Consider the following 14,135-nt stretch of genomic DNA (forward strand, 5'->3'; position numbering starts at 1 on the left):
AAGTGCGACTGGAATTAGAAGAATGCAGGTATTTTGTTTTCTCTCCTATGACGGAGAAGGTAACAAAATCATAAAGGTAAAATAACAAATTAATTATGATCAAAGAGAAATGCCCTTTGTAAACCGTGGTTTGTAAATGCGTTGGTAACTGCAGCAGATGTTAAGAAACAAAGATGGAAAAGAACCAAAATCAGCTTGTAAGTTCTATCGTAATTATAAGGATAATTGACGCTTCTGTTGCTCTCTAGCCCATCTTGCTGTATCTTTTGTGGCTTGACTGAACAATTGGCCACTCCTAGTTCTTTTAATGTAATCAATAACCCAGTCTTGTCCATAAAATTGTTTGATTGAGCCGTCTGGAAACATCGCTGCTATATCACCAATCAATCCGACTGCTGCTCTTGAGGTAGCATCCTCACTGTACAGCTGAGGATCTTCTGCAACTTGTGCAATGAACTGGAATATAGTACCAACATAAGGGAACAGAGCTTCAGGTTTATCATGAAGACCCGCTACTATACCCACATAAGCATCTAGTACTGCTTCTAGTACTTTTATTTGATAATCAAGGGCTTCTAATGTGCCGTTTTCCGGCTTCGTGTTTTGGGCAGCAACACACAACGCCATGATGTCATTCAAGTAGGGAATAAAATCAGCACCTATATTGGAAGCAATATCACCGAACACGCTCAAGACGGCTGGTTTCAACTCTCTCCTTGCATTTGGATTAGAGATCATTTGAGCCAAGACATTCATCATAGCATCGGAATATCTTCTGAAATCTTCTTCTAACGAATTTGAAATATCAGCGATGAAGCCCACTGCGGTGATTGAAACTGGCGAATCTACTTGATTTAAAGCCTTTAATAAATAGGGAGAAAATGTTTCCAGGTATTTCTCAAATCCTTTACCCAAAGAAGCAGCTAGAGCTGAAATAGCATAAAACACATCGTCTTCAATAAACGCAGAGTCCTTTTTTTCCAACAACCTGAAGAACAGTCCCATAAGCATATCTGCAACCGGTTCTACACTACTTGGACTTTTTCTAATAACGGCTGCTAGAACAGTCAATATATTTGACTGCAATTCTTGCAAACTTTGCGCATCTTCTAACGTTAATTGATTTTCATCAACACTCATTGTCTGCCCTAATTTGTCCATAACAAACGTAGAAATGGAGGCGGAAGTTTCAGCTACCGTGTCCGTGGCGTATTCAACCATTGTTGTCAAGGCTGAAAAGGCGGATGCACGGGCATTGAACTCATTATCAATTCTATTTGCAGCACCGATCAAACCATCTACAAGAGCGGGATAGAAGTTATAGATTGGAGATGGTGTGGCTTCTGCTAATTGTTCGACTAAGTTGATAATGGTCCAAGAACAGTTTGTGGCCACTTTTGGGTGATCTTGCAACCCAATTAAACAAGCTTGAACGACACCTGGAAGATGCTGTTGTGGGTCGATAGATTCAGCAACAGAATCAGCAATTCTACCAATACACCAAGCAGTGGTTTCCTTAACTTGTAGGGATTGATCGTTCATTAAATTCAAAATAGATGGTAAGGCTTGGTGAACGTAATAGGTTCTTTGGACCTTATCAGGGCCATCCATAATGGAACCAAAGGCCATTACAGCAGCTTCACGATTCCTCCAGTTGTCAGCGGTAATATTTTGTTCAACAAATTCCAATACAGGTTCTAAGATATGATTGCCACAGTTTTGGGCAAACAACTGCAAGCATGCACCTGCGGACATGGAAACATTCCAATCGTCATCTTCTGGATCTTCATTTTGTCTCGTTAGAAGGTTCAACAAATTGGGGACAACATCTTTAATAGAAGAGAGAGCGAAATTATAACTCTGTAAAGGAGATTGAGGAAATTGAGCGAGCTCATAGGCAATATCGATTTCTTCTTCACAAATAGTGGACCAGAATTCCACAGTCATGGAAGCTACTTTATCATTTGGAGATTTCATTGTAGCTATGGTCAATGCATATAGGGCTTGCTCCATGTAAGGTTTCATAAATGTATAGTATAGTGACATGATTTTACACAAACAACCAAAGGCAGCTGCTTGAACTTCTATATCTTCAGCTTGAGTGGCTTCACAGACGACTTGCATAAGGTAGTTTCTTTCACCTTCGCGTTCCATGTTATTTTTGATGAAAATTAAAGAGTCTGCAAGAGCATTCAGAGCTGCCAGTCTGACTGCTTTGGAAGTTTCCGTAGATTGCGCACCCTGGACAATAGCGATTAAGATATTGTTTGATGAAGAAACTAAGGCTTGACTTTGAGGGTCTGCACTTTCACACATATAACCCAAGGCCAATAAAGAGGCTCTCTTGACATTTTCTGGTTGTTCCGCACCTGTATTGTCAACCATAATTTTCATCAACTCTGGCCATGCGCCATGGGGCAACTCAATATCTGCTATAGCCGCAATCAATTGAGCTGCTGCATTTGCTATACGCGGTTCTATGGAGACCAATGCGGTCAGCGCGTTAGTTTTAATTTGGTTTTTAGCTTCTGGACTAACCTGTGTAATCCAACGTTGTGCAAATTGCTGCGTCTTGACTGAGTCCTTGGACACCAGCTCGTTCTTCAAAGTTAGCGCCGCTAGAATACGCCCTTCTAGCTTTGTATTTTCATCGATAAGCACTTGCGAAGAAAGACCTGCAAATTGTAAGAAGTTGTCATTAGATAATTTCTTTAATTGCGTTTCACTAGTCAACCGAATGTTTTGGTCGGGACTTAAGATACTGTTCTCCAATAGTTGAGCAAATTCAGCGGTGGACATTGCTCCTTGTGTGATATGATGGATTACTGTTAAATCAGTTTTATTCTACCCCTAAAAACCTTGCAAATATAAAGAGAAAAAGGACAGATAATTCTCCAGTAATATTATCCTTTACTTCTTAATGATATCTGTTCTTTAAGCGAAAAATACAAGAAAAGAAACTGGAGAGTTTACGTATATTTGCCTCTCTTCGCAGTTATTTTTCTTTTTTTTTTATTTTTTTTTCCTTGGTTCTCTCATCCAAGTTTTTCCTTATTGCCCTTCCAGCAAAATTCGAAAATTTTCTTTCTCGCCAAAGAATTCTATACTCGTTTAACATGATACATTTATCGGAACATCGGTAGGAAGTGGCCTGCGACTGACTATCCATTTGATCGCTGCATGAGGAATGCTGGTTATCTATGTATCGGGACATGGTTGCAACGTTTCCAACAAGAACAAGAATAGAAAAAAAAATACCGAAAGCGTCCTTTGCGTTATACCTACCAACCGTGTACAAGCTTTACTCTTCTTGCTTTCTTTATTTGCTATGTATCTTTATGTTTATATGTATATAAATCTGCCTACTTGTCTTCCTTTGGCATGCCAACCCTATGTTTTTTCAATTGCTCAATTGCAAAGAAAATTAACATTGTGAATGGACCCAGTCTAGTGAAACTTGGCAACCACCCCCGGAACATGAAAGATGGGCCCTCTTTGCGGACAGCGTCGGCAAGGATCTTCAAAGCCGGTTGATGGTCTCCGCTGCCGTTCATGATACGTGTCTTCATGACGTCTGCTGGAGAGCACACAGTGGTGGCCACCAGGCCAGCCAACAGGGACGCTGTCAAGTGTGTATAGTTCTTGGATGCGTCGAAATCTAATTTTGTGACCAAGTAGTTCTTAAACACGTCATACGTAACGACCTGACTTGCCGTCATCAGTATGCCCCTAACCATGTTAGGCTTCCAACCGGTAAACAAGGTTTTCAGTCCACCCTCGTAGCGATATATCTTGTACACACCATCGATAGCGTTTTTGTAGTTTCTCCTCTTCGCTGCCTCCAAAGCAGAGTCGTTTTGCATTCTGATATTTACAACATCTGCAAAATTCCCTGCAAGCCCCCCAATGGCACCACTGAACATGGAGCAAGGTAAAAGATACGCCATGTTAGTCAATTGCTCGCGTGGGATCACATTCTCTTTCAACAAGTCGTATGCACCGAATCTCACCGTCGTGTATGTACATTGCCTCAACACAGCAGCGCTCAGGCCGGAATATAACCCCACCACACCTTCATTCGCCAAGATACTCTCCAACATCCTGAAGAGTGTGGGCTTGGGCATAGGAGCCGCCTGCAGTCTGACTTTGGCCAAGTCAAGAGGATGTGTCACCATGGTAGCAAAGATACCCGCTGCACCTCCGTACCACCATGGATACTTGATATTCTTACCGGCAGACTCTTTTGCGTTGGTTGACATGCCGTCCAGCTGTTGCGTTATCTTTTCGACACTTTCAGAGCAAGAGAAACGAACCTCTACACATAAATATGCATACGATTATGTATATCCATATATATATATACACTACAAGCCGACCGCCCGACCGTTTCCTGCCCCCAACATTGCAGCGTAATCGCTTGCCAAAGACCACACCTTGCAGCCCTTTTATACAAACATGTCTACGACGTACAGTGGAGAGGGCCCTTTCCTTGGCACTCAACTGAGATTGCGACGCGATACCTTCTGCGACCGTTCCTACTATCGCGGCCATAACTCCAACAACGACAGCGGATGCGCTGTTCTGCGGATGCGTGACCGTATCCGCAAAGAACGAAGATTAAATTTAGGGTCCCCGGCATTGAGGATGGTTCTGCCAAGAACTCACGATATAAACCAGTTGGTTGAGCATCGCATGGATGAGTATGGCGTATTTTGATTGCTCATATATAGTGGGGGGGAATACTCATGCTGTGAAAAGCACAACTCTTTTCACTCAACGAGGTTAATGCCTTCTTTGTCTCCACGCCGTTTTTTTCTGGCGCCCTTTTGAGAAAGATAGCCTGTCCCGTAATCGTGGCTTTGGCAGAGACAGAGGGTGAGCGAAAGAGCGGGCGAAACCGAGAATGGATTCCGAGTAAAGGATTGCGATGGCATGAAACAAAACCGAGAGGCACTCCTTGTAAGGACACACATACACAGACGTAAACATATATATACATACGTATACTCAAATATATCTTCGTATCATTAGGTCAGCTTCTCTCTTCCGCACGTAGAATTAGAGAATTAACGCAAGACTATACCATTATAAAAACGCATAAGAAACAGTTTCATCATGATTGACCGCACTAAAAACGAATCTCCAGCTTTTGAAGAGTCTCCGCTTACCCCCAATGTGTCTAACCTGAAACCATTCCCTTCTCAAAGCAACAAAATATCCACTCCAGTGACCGACCATAGGAGAAGACGGTCATCCAGCGTAATATCACATGTGGAACAGGAAACCTTCGAAGACGAAAATGACCAGCAGATGCTTCCCAACATGAACGCTACGTGGGTCGACCAGCGAGGCGCGTGGTTGATTCATATCGTCGTAATAGTACTCTTGAGGCTCTTCTACTCCTTGTTCGGGTCGACGCCCAAATGGACGTGGACTTTAACAAACATGACCTACATCATCGGATTCTATATCATGTTCCACCTTGTCAAAGGTACGCCCTTCGACTTTAACGGTGGTGCGTACGACAACCTGACCATGTGGGAGCAGATTAACGATGAGACTTTGTACACACCCACTAGAAAATTTCTGCTGATTGTACCCATTGTGTTGTTCCTGATTAGCAACCAGTACTACCGCAACGACATGACACTATTCCTCTCCAACCTCGCCGTGACGGTGCTTATTGGTGTCGTTCCTAAGCTGGGAATTACGCATAGACTAAGAATATCCATCCCTGGTATTACGGGCCGTGCTCAAATTAGTTAGTTGGCTCTGCCTATACGCATATATGTATATATATATATATATATATGTATGTATGTGTATATGTATATGTACGTATACCTTACATCATCATCTTTCTTTATATTCTCTCTAATGCGCATTTACATCGGAGTACACGTCAAATCTTCTTTGTTTGGTTAAGGGTACCGCTTGTCTAAATGACTCAATGACTTCGGGATCTAATTCAGCATAAATAATCTCTTCTCCCTCGCCAGCTTCAGCTACAATCTTGCCTCTAGGGTCCACCACTATAGAGTGGCCATATGCATGGTAAGAACTCTGTAGATTCCTTGCGGGAGAACATAACATCACGTACACTTGGTTGTCAACTGCCCTGCTTCTTGCCAGTAAATGCCAATGCAAGGGCCCTGTGACAGTGTTGAATGCACTAGGGTAGATCATGGCAAACGCACCCTTGCGTGCACTTAGCATTGCGAGTTCCGGAAACCTCATGTCATAGCATATACCTACGCCAAACTTACCATATTTCGTGTCAATGGTAGTAGACTTCTCTCCAGGGCTCAAGGTTTCACTTTCATGGAACGATATACCGTTAGGAATGTCTACATCGAAAAGATGGACCTTCCGATGCTTGTCAATCAACTTGCCATCCTCGTTGAAAATTATAGAGGTGTTGTAGATTTTGTCTGTCTTTGGATCCAATTCCGGAATTGTTCCTCCTACCAAGATGATTTTAAACTTATTGGCTAAATTAGACAGAAATTGAACTGACGTCGAAGGCTCTTTCGGATTGATAACTTCTGAATACTTTCTAAACTGATCAGTGGAGTACGGAGAATTGAAGCATTCTGGCAATACGACCAACTTGGTATCCGGCTGTTCCTTCATAGCCCTTTCAATGAACGTTGCAGCCCTTTGAAGATTGGCCATTTTGTCAGGACTCGAGCCTGACAGTTGGACCAACGCAACTTTAATTTTTTGTGAAAGAATCTTCGAAGCACTCATACTGGCGATCTTCACGCCCTCCTGCTACTACAAAAGCTGTGTTTTTACAAGAATCAAATTAAGTTAGCAAGATATCATACAACATTATTGATAATTTTAATATCGTGTTCGTACCTGATGACGTATCTGTGCATTGATAAGGCCCGCATGGTTTCAGAAAGCAGAGCGGGACGATTCCAAATTAGTGGCCTTGTGCTTTGCATGTCAATTGTGTTACCTTCAGCTCGTGGATTTGTTTTATCAATACACAGTCTACAGTCAAGAATTTTTTTTTATCAATTTGTGCGTTCGAGCGTATAAAATAGCCGCTGTAGCTACTTAAGTTCCTGTTCAGCGATAGTTTTTTTCCATCACACGTACTATGGCACCAACTTTGTACTATTCCTTCCCCGTTTACTCAATTCTTGAAGCCAATTTGTACAATTCCCCATTAGAGTCAAATAAAAGGATGCCTCACGGAGGTATGTTACCCGCGCTATTTCACATGGCTCATTGAATTAGAGGTGGAATTTGGTGTACCCTCCCCTCCTCATCTGATGAAGTAGTGATCCGACAATTCTTAAAAGTTGTAGACATTACTCTTACCACCAACTAAGTTGTATTTATATTGCTACCCTTATCCTTTTATATCTAACTAGCGCTTATAAGGTTGGGGCAATACTAAAACTGTGATCTTATTCAGCTCATTAAATACGTGGCAGTACGTACCCTATTAGAAACAATAGGAAACAACAGAGTCGGAAGAAGCCAAATGCCAGATTTGAAGTCCAAGACCTTGTCAAGCCAATCTTTGGGAGCGGCTATTCCTCCAGAAATTGTGTACCAAATACTTACATACCAGTTTAGGGATTTGTTAAGAAATGACCATCCAGGTACGGCAGAAAAGTTTAACGAAAACTTAACTACATTTGTCAAAAGTAATTTAACTGTTAATAAGACATTCTCCCATATTTGTCAAGTTCTCATTTATAGATATTGTAATTTAACTACCGCAAAGAGATTTCACGGTCTTTTACAGACTTTAAAGGGAAATAGATGCCTTTGCAATAAGATTGAAGTAGCCGATTTCCAAGAATTAACGTCTATTGGACTGGGGAGGTCCAGTGAGATGAATAAAATGATTAAAAATCTAACTAACGAAACTCTTCTTGAGTTTCTAATGCTCACAAAAGCAAACTTAAGGGAATTCTTAGCATGTGAAAATATTCAAGACGATTTAGACGATAATATCATAAAGTATATTCTATCTCCAGGAAAAGTCTTGAGTGTAGTGGATTTCTGTGGCTGTTCAGGCACCACTTTCACAGAAAGTTTTATTAAGGCCCTGGATAAATACTACCCTAATAAATCGATTGATCAGTACCGGCTGGAACCTATTCAACAAAATTATCAGATTACCTGCTTAGGCCTAAATGATTGTATTGATCTACCATCACACGTCCTTTGGAAGATCTTAAAAATGTTACCAGAACTACAAAAACTTGATTTATCTCATACCTCCATTGATGATAGTACCTTATATCACGGCATACCTCACTGGAAAAATTTAACTCATCTTTCCCTCGCTACTTGTCTTCAAGTTACTCCAAGAGCGGTTCTGGAGTTTTTTAGTCATCACCCAACAATTACAGACCCTGACAACACTTCTACATTAGAATGGCTGAATGTTAGTGTCATTGCCCATTCCTCATCTTGGAATGAGGTGCACACAATGTTTTTACTAAAAAAACTTTGTCAACATGGCCATAACAAAACTTTGCAATATCTAAATATCGGCGGTTTACCGCTTCATGTTGCACCTTCTTTCGGCGAGGACCCTATTAGCGAATCCACTTATTATTACCAATGCCGCGATAGCTTACAGTTCATAAAGTGGAATTTTCCGAAGTTAAAAAGTTTGAGTATAAAAGGTAATAGTATCCCGATATCTACGCTCGTAGAATTTTTGACACCAATTGATCAAGACCATCCTAATTGTGCTCAAAAATTGAAGTTTTTGAATATTTCTGGTAACTCTTATGTGAATAAATGGACTATTCAGGACTCATTATTGTACACTTGTTCTCCAAGTTTAGTCGCGTTAGAAGTTTCCTTTGACTCGTGGCAACAGATTGAAAAACTAAATGATAGACATGAAATTATTGCATACAGATATAAAAACCCAAATTCGGTAATTAAAGATATTTCAACAGCAGAACAAGTAAAGTGGAAATGTTACATTGATTCTTCTTATGGTAGGAGATATTGGTTATATAAGACTGATCCTTTCCTGAATCGTGATGACTTGGATTCTAAGTCAAATTTAACTAGGTATGATTTTGAGGGTCACAAAATCATAGAAATTATAAACCAGCCGGATTTCCTAAAGTTTGCCCAAAGTAAAATCATGCTTGGATGTGGTCTAGTTCCTCAAAGTGGTATTAGACGTAAACTATGTTACAGAGATTTAAAGCCACCAGTTTCTCAATTCTTAAATAGAAAAGGTGCGATCAGCCTTGGTGATACTCCACTACCAATAATTACCCCAACATTACCTCGTGGTGGGTGGAGAATCATCCATAATGAGGACGACAACAACAGTCATGTGGAAGATAGCCAAAATCACGTGAATGCCATCCCAAGAAGGAATTCTCTGTTGAGCAGACCCACTTTAAGAAGCAACAATGGTTCTTCCTCTGCCAACCCCTTTGCTATCAATGTTTCTCCTGCATCTCAAATCAGGGATGGTTTGTACTGGGATAGGTCGGTCCATGATTTACGTGAGCTATCATTGCAAGAACAAAGAATTCAGGAGTTAGCTGATGAGCAGCAGGAACTAAGAACAATCGCAAACTTTGAAGAGACTGACGACGAATATTTGCACGATCCCGACTTGCAACGGAGAAGGTCCCAACTTCACTTATTTGAAAGTTCGCGCTCACGTTCAGGAAATAAAACAAGACCAAGTTTAACTGGTGAACACTCGTCCTCGGCATCGTTTCTATCCTTCTCCCACTTCAACCACCTTCACAAGCGTAAGAATTATTATTTCACGCATCCCGATGAATTTGTCTATGATCCAAAGGATCCTCTGACGACTCAAAGATATAGATTACATTTTGAAATAGTCAACGAATATCAAGTTTTTGGGTGCATTGAGCGTGGAATGTATAGATACTACAGTTTAAAAGCATAGATATTTTTCTCTTTACTTCCTTACCCTTCCTCCGCTCTCGTCTTGTGTCTTGTATATGATTTCTATATATGGTAAAATATTGCATACATCGTCTACCATTTAGCCAGACTTTTCGGAAACGAATTTAATGATTGCAGCAAATTCCCTTCCCCTATCAACTGATTGAAGAATGCCTCGAAACGCAATGTGATTTTTAAGTTTTCCATTTTTTTTTTTTTCATAAGGGAAGCCTCTCTCCTCCGAAAAAGGTAAACATTGCGAAAAATGATCCAAAAGAGAGAATAAAAAAACAATTAGAAAATGATTTACTCATCCGCTTACTAGAGAGGCCAAACCGGATAGTCCTGACGCTAATAAGAGTAGGATTAAGTTCATTGTGGTGTGTTTTTTTATTGCGCGTAAGCGATACCTGCAAAATTCATTATAATTTTCAATCACCTTCCATCAATTATCAATACCCCATACTAAGAACAGGCAATTGGTTTAGGAAGGAAAATAATAAAGATATCCAAAAACAACTGGAAGCTTTCCAGTCGCGACCTCTGTTTTGTTCGAACTTCTAGTTAACAAAAGAAAGACCATTCAATTGCTTTTTTAATATTCATTATTGACGATTTTTATTTCTAGGCGATTACCGGTATACTTTTCATTCTTTTGATAAGATAATAAATCCAATTACATTCGCTTATTTTAATTCAATTTAGACTATAACTTTCTCTTAACTCTAGGAGTTTCTTTCTTGAATCGAAGCATTTTTGACAATACCCAATATCCTCTTTCTACTTGAGAATTTTTTCGATTCTACATGAAGTATGATACAATCAGACGAAGATAATTTGGACTCTTCTGAAACGACAGCATCAACTTCATATAGTGGTACTTCCTCTGTATCATCCAGACTACAACTAAGAACATCCTTGTTTTTTGAAAATCTTAATGGAGCACATGGGAACCCCGATGCGGAGACAGAGATGGCTACTGTTGCCTATGAAACCACAAGTAGAGGTCAAGGATTTGCTGTATACATCAACAATGAAAGGTTTTCTCAAATAATGGGAGCATCCACAAGCTCTAGCTCTAGTAGCAACTCGTCCTCTATTACACAATTTCACGATACCCAAGATAATAATATACCAAGCAACACTACTGTAAGGCCAACTTCACTTCGACGAGACAACGAGGATACCGTACCGTTAAGGAACGTAACTCCTTCACAAAACGCGGCGGTACGGCCAGAAAGAGCAGTGAATTCACCATCTTCGCAGAGATTAAGTTGCGCACTGACAATATCAACTTCAGTTCTTATGGGAGAAGATGTTGAAGGAAGCCCTATAGAGCAAGAGCATAGTAGGGTCGTATCTTCATTATACTCATCTTTGGCGAATCGCGGGAACGACGAGTCAAAGAATGGAACACCTCCACGTCCTACCTCAATTGAACCTAATGAAACAACGGAACACTCATTTTTCTCATACCATTACGATGACACCTTAGAACCAGATGTTGAAGAGGCAGTGAGGCTAACGAAGAATAAAACTTCTAATGTTAATTTTATAAGCTCAACTGGCAGTAAAGGTGAAGGCGAGACCGAGGATGAAGTCATAGATCAATACGAACCTGTGAATGAATCAAAATTTATACCGCACAAACTAAAAATTCCAGAGAAGGCTGGATCAATAAAGTCGTCGACAAGTGATGATTCGCATTCGCCAGGTGCGCCAGGTACGTCGGCAAGGAAGATTAAAATTCCTCAGAGTCCATCGTTAATTGGTAACATATTGATTCCTTCACACAATAGTGACAGTAGTAACGAAAGTTCTCCTAAAGACCATATAGGGCATAATAATGAAGAAAAATTCAGTTCAAAATCTACGCGCAAGCCCTCCACATCCCTAGAAGAAGAAGGTCCACCAATTGGACTACCTTCAATTCCCGTATTAAGAAGTGTGTCCGGACCAAGCAAATGGACGAAGACACCTTTACGCTTAGAATCTGGAAATTCAACTAAGTCTGATCCATTTTCACGCTATGAAGGACACAAGACGCCCTCTCCATTGACCAAGATGAACAAGAAGAAAAATAAAACGTTGCCAGAACATGGACAACCCCTCGTGCTAGCTCCAATTAAATCTCAAAGCTCGGAGTCAGACACGGGACAGAACTCCATTATAGAAAAGCCAGCTCGAAGCATACGACGAAAGCAACAAGAAAAAACTGATAATAGGAAAGAAGACAGGCACGATGCTGAAAATATAGACCTGGAGGCGAGAATGCCAATTCAACATATCGATACCGCTTCCATTCATTCGTTTGATTCAGGTCAAAATGGATTCAGGGACGTTTACAGCATCGAAAACATCATTGTGATCCTCCTATGTTGTAGTATAGTGCCGCCATTATTTTTTATTATTGGCTGCAGCTCAAGAAGGAAATTAGTTTCAGACTATAGATTAATGAGGTTGCTTATGAATAAAGAACACCGAGCGGCTTTGCTGCAAGGATTCATATGGGACGTTGATTTAAGGTGGTTCCGGATGTTTTGTCTGATCTTAGGGGCTGCCGAAACAGTGATTGTGATGGCCGGTATTGCTATTGGATTTGGTGTGGGTATAACACGTGAATAAGAAACTGTATCATTCATCAAATAGGATAAAAAATAAAAAACTGTTCTGTCTCGTTAAAGTCATATATATAAATAGGGGATTTTCATTAATTTATATATATAGATATACTTGTGTACATGTACCCGTAAGTATCAAAAGAAACGTGCATAAGGACATGGCCTAAATTAATATTTCCGAGATACTTCCTTAAGCGGTAACTTTCTTTTCAATCAAGTCGAATAGAGTAACAATATCGGCAGAGAATTTTCTGATACCTTCGGACAATTTTTCAGTGGCCATAGCGTCTTCATTCAAGTCGAATCTGAATTTAGATTCGTCGCTGATGTAAGAAATCTTGTCGCCGGCTTCCTTCTTAGCGGAGACAGGGTCCAAAACTCTTGGGAAAGGTTCAGTACTGTTCATCAACTTGTCCAATAAAGCTGGAGAAATTGTTAGATAGTCAACACCAGCCAAGTTTTTGATTTCGTCAGTGCTTCTGAAAGAAGCACCCATAACAATAGTCTTGTAACCGTACTTCTTGTAGTAGTTGTAGATTTTCTTGACGGAAATAACACCTGGGTCGGCTTCACCCTTGTAATCTTTACCAGTGCTGGATTTGTACCAGTCTAGAATTCTACCAACAAATGGGGAAATCAAAGTAACTTGGGCCTCGGCACAGGCAACTGCTTGAACGAAGGAGAATAATAGAGTCAAATTACAGTGGATACCGTCCTTTTCTTCCAATTCTTTGGCAGCTTGAATACCTTCCCAAGTGGAAGCAATTTTAATAAGGACTCTTTCCTTGGAGACACCTTCTTGTTCAAACAATTTAATGATATGTCTAGCCTTTTCAATGGTAGCTTGAGTGTCAAAAGACAATCTAGCATCAACTTCGGTGGAGACTCTGCCTGGAACAATCTTTAAGATCTCCTTACCGAATTCGACTAACAATCTGTCCACAGCATTTTCGACTTGTTCTTCGGTGGTCTTACCATGCTTCTTACCGTATTCCACGGCAACATCGATCAACTTGGCGTAAGTTGGTTGCTTGGCAGCAGCCAAGATCAATGATGGGTTAGTTGTGGAGTCTTGAGGTTGAAACTTGGCAATAGAGCCGAAATCACCAGTGTCGGCAACAACGACAGTGCCGGAGGCTTTCAATTGTTCTAGAGAGTTGTTAGCAACCTTTTGTTTCTTTTGAGCTGGTTCAGACATTATGTACACGTATATGTGACGAGTTCGAGAAGTATTTTACTATCGTACTAAATTTTACCTGAAAAATTATATACTCGAGAAAGAGGAAGCCAAGAATTGAGAAAAAAGAAAAACCCGCGAGTAAGGAAATTAAATACAGGTGTACACATACACGCACACATATATATATATATATATATGTATATGTGTATATAGGAAGCGCGCGCATGTTAGTATATACGATTCGTTGGAAAGGGGCCGTCCACCAAACGTGACTTGACGAGTTGACAAATTGACCTCAATATGGCTCAGTCAGTAATTTTTAGTTCCGCTTTATTCCCGCCATCTTTCAGGCCACGAGGGTAGCTCATAACGCCGCGCTAATGCCGCTGCGTCACAGCAACCAGTAGCTC

At 40.6% G+C, this 14,135-nt stretch overlaps 7 protein-coding genes across 7 annotated transcripts; 3 read left to right on the forward strand and 4 right to left on the reverse strand.

Moving 5' to 3' along the window:
- Positions 1–213: 213 nt before the first annotated feature.
- KAP95 (karyopherin beta) lies at positions 214–2,799 on the reverse strand (the record flags this gene model as incomplete). Its single annotated transcript, NM_001182236.1, has 1 exon — positions 214–2,799. One exon carries the CDS (start codon positions 2,797–2,799, stop codon positions 214–216), a length of 2,586 nt encoding a protein of 861 aa, NP_013451.1.
- A 563-nt stretch (positions 2,800–3,362) lies between these two features.
- DIC1 (Dic1p) lies at positions 3,363–4,259 on the reverse strand (the record flags this gene model as incomplete). The annotated part of the gene is made up of 1 exon (NM_001182237.1): positions 3,363–4,259. One exon carries the CDS (start codon positions 4,257–4,259, stop codon positions 3,363–3,365), a length of 897 nt encoding a protein of 298 aa, NP_013452.1.
- Positions 4,260–5,115: 856 nt separating this feature from the next.
- Positions 5,116–5,766, forward strand: ORM2 (sphingolipid homeostasis protein ORM2; the record flags this gene model as incomplete). Its single annotated transcript, NM_001182239.1, has 1 exon — positions 5,116–5,766. One exon carries the CDS (start codon positions 5,116–5,118, stop codon positions 5,764–5,766), a length of 651 nt encoding a protein of 216 aa, NP_013454.1.
- A 108-nt stretch (positions 5,767–5,874) lies between these two features.
- Positions 5,875–6,750, reverse strand: NIT3 (putative hydrolase; the record flags this gene model as incomplete). Its single annotated transcript, NM_001182240.1, has 1 exon — positions 5,875–6,750. The coding sequence occupies one exon, from the start codon at positions 6,748–6,750 to the stop codon at positions 5,875–5,877; it is 876 nt and encodes a 291-aa protein (NP_013455.1).
- A 751-nt stretch (positions 6,751–7,501) lies between these two features.
- LUG1 (Lug1p) lies at positions 7,502–9,925 on the forward strand (the record flags this gene model as incomplete). The annotated part of the gene is made up of 1 exon (NM_001182241.1): positions 7,502–9,925. The coding sequence occupies one exon, from the start codon at positions 7,502–7,504 to the stop codon at positions 9,923–9,925; it is 2,424 nt and encodes an 807-aa protein (NP_013456.1).
- An 812-nt stretch (positions 9,926–10,737) lies between these two features.
- On the forward strand, positions 10,738–12,549 carry BUD8 (Bud8p; the record flags this gene model as incomplete). The annotated part of the gene is made up of 1 exon (NM_001182242.1): positions 10,738–12,549. One exon carries the CDS (start codon positions 10,738–10,740, stop codon positions 12,547–12,549), a length of 1,812 nt encoding a protein of 603 aa, NP_013457.1.
- A 186-nt stretch (positions 12,550–12,735) lies between these two features.
- On the reverse strand, positions 12,736–13,743 carry TAL1 (sedoheptulose-7-phosphate:D-glyceraldehyde-3-phosphate transaldolase TAL1; the record flags this gene model as incomplete). Its single annotated transcript, NM_001182243.1, has 1 exon — positions 12,736–13,743. One exon carries the CDS (start codon positions 13,741–13,743, stop codon positions 12,736–12,738), a length of 1,008 nt encoding a protein of 335 aa, NP_013458.1.
- Positions 13,744–14,135: the final 392 nt, after the last annotated feature.

Source organism: Saccharomyces cerevisiae, chromosome XII (genome assembly GCF_000146045.2).
Source record: "Saccharomyces cerevisiae S288C chromosome XII, complete sequence".
Lineage (NCBI taxonomy): Eukaryota > Fungi > Ascomycota > Saccharomycetes > Saccharomycetales > Saccharomycetaceae > Saccharomyces > Saccharomyces cerevisiae.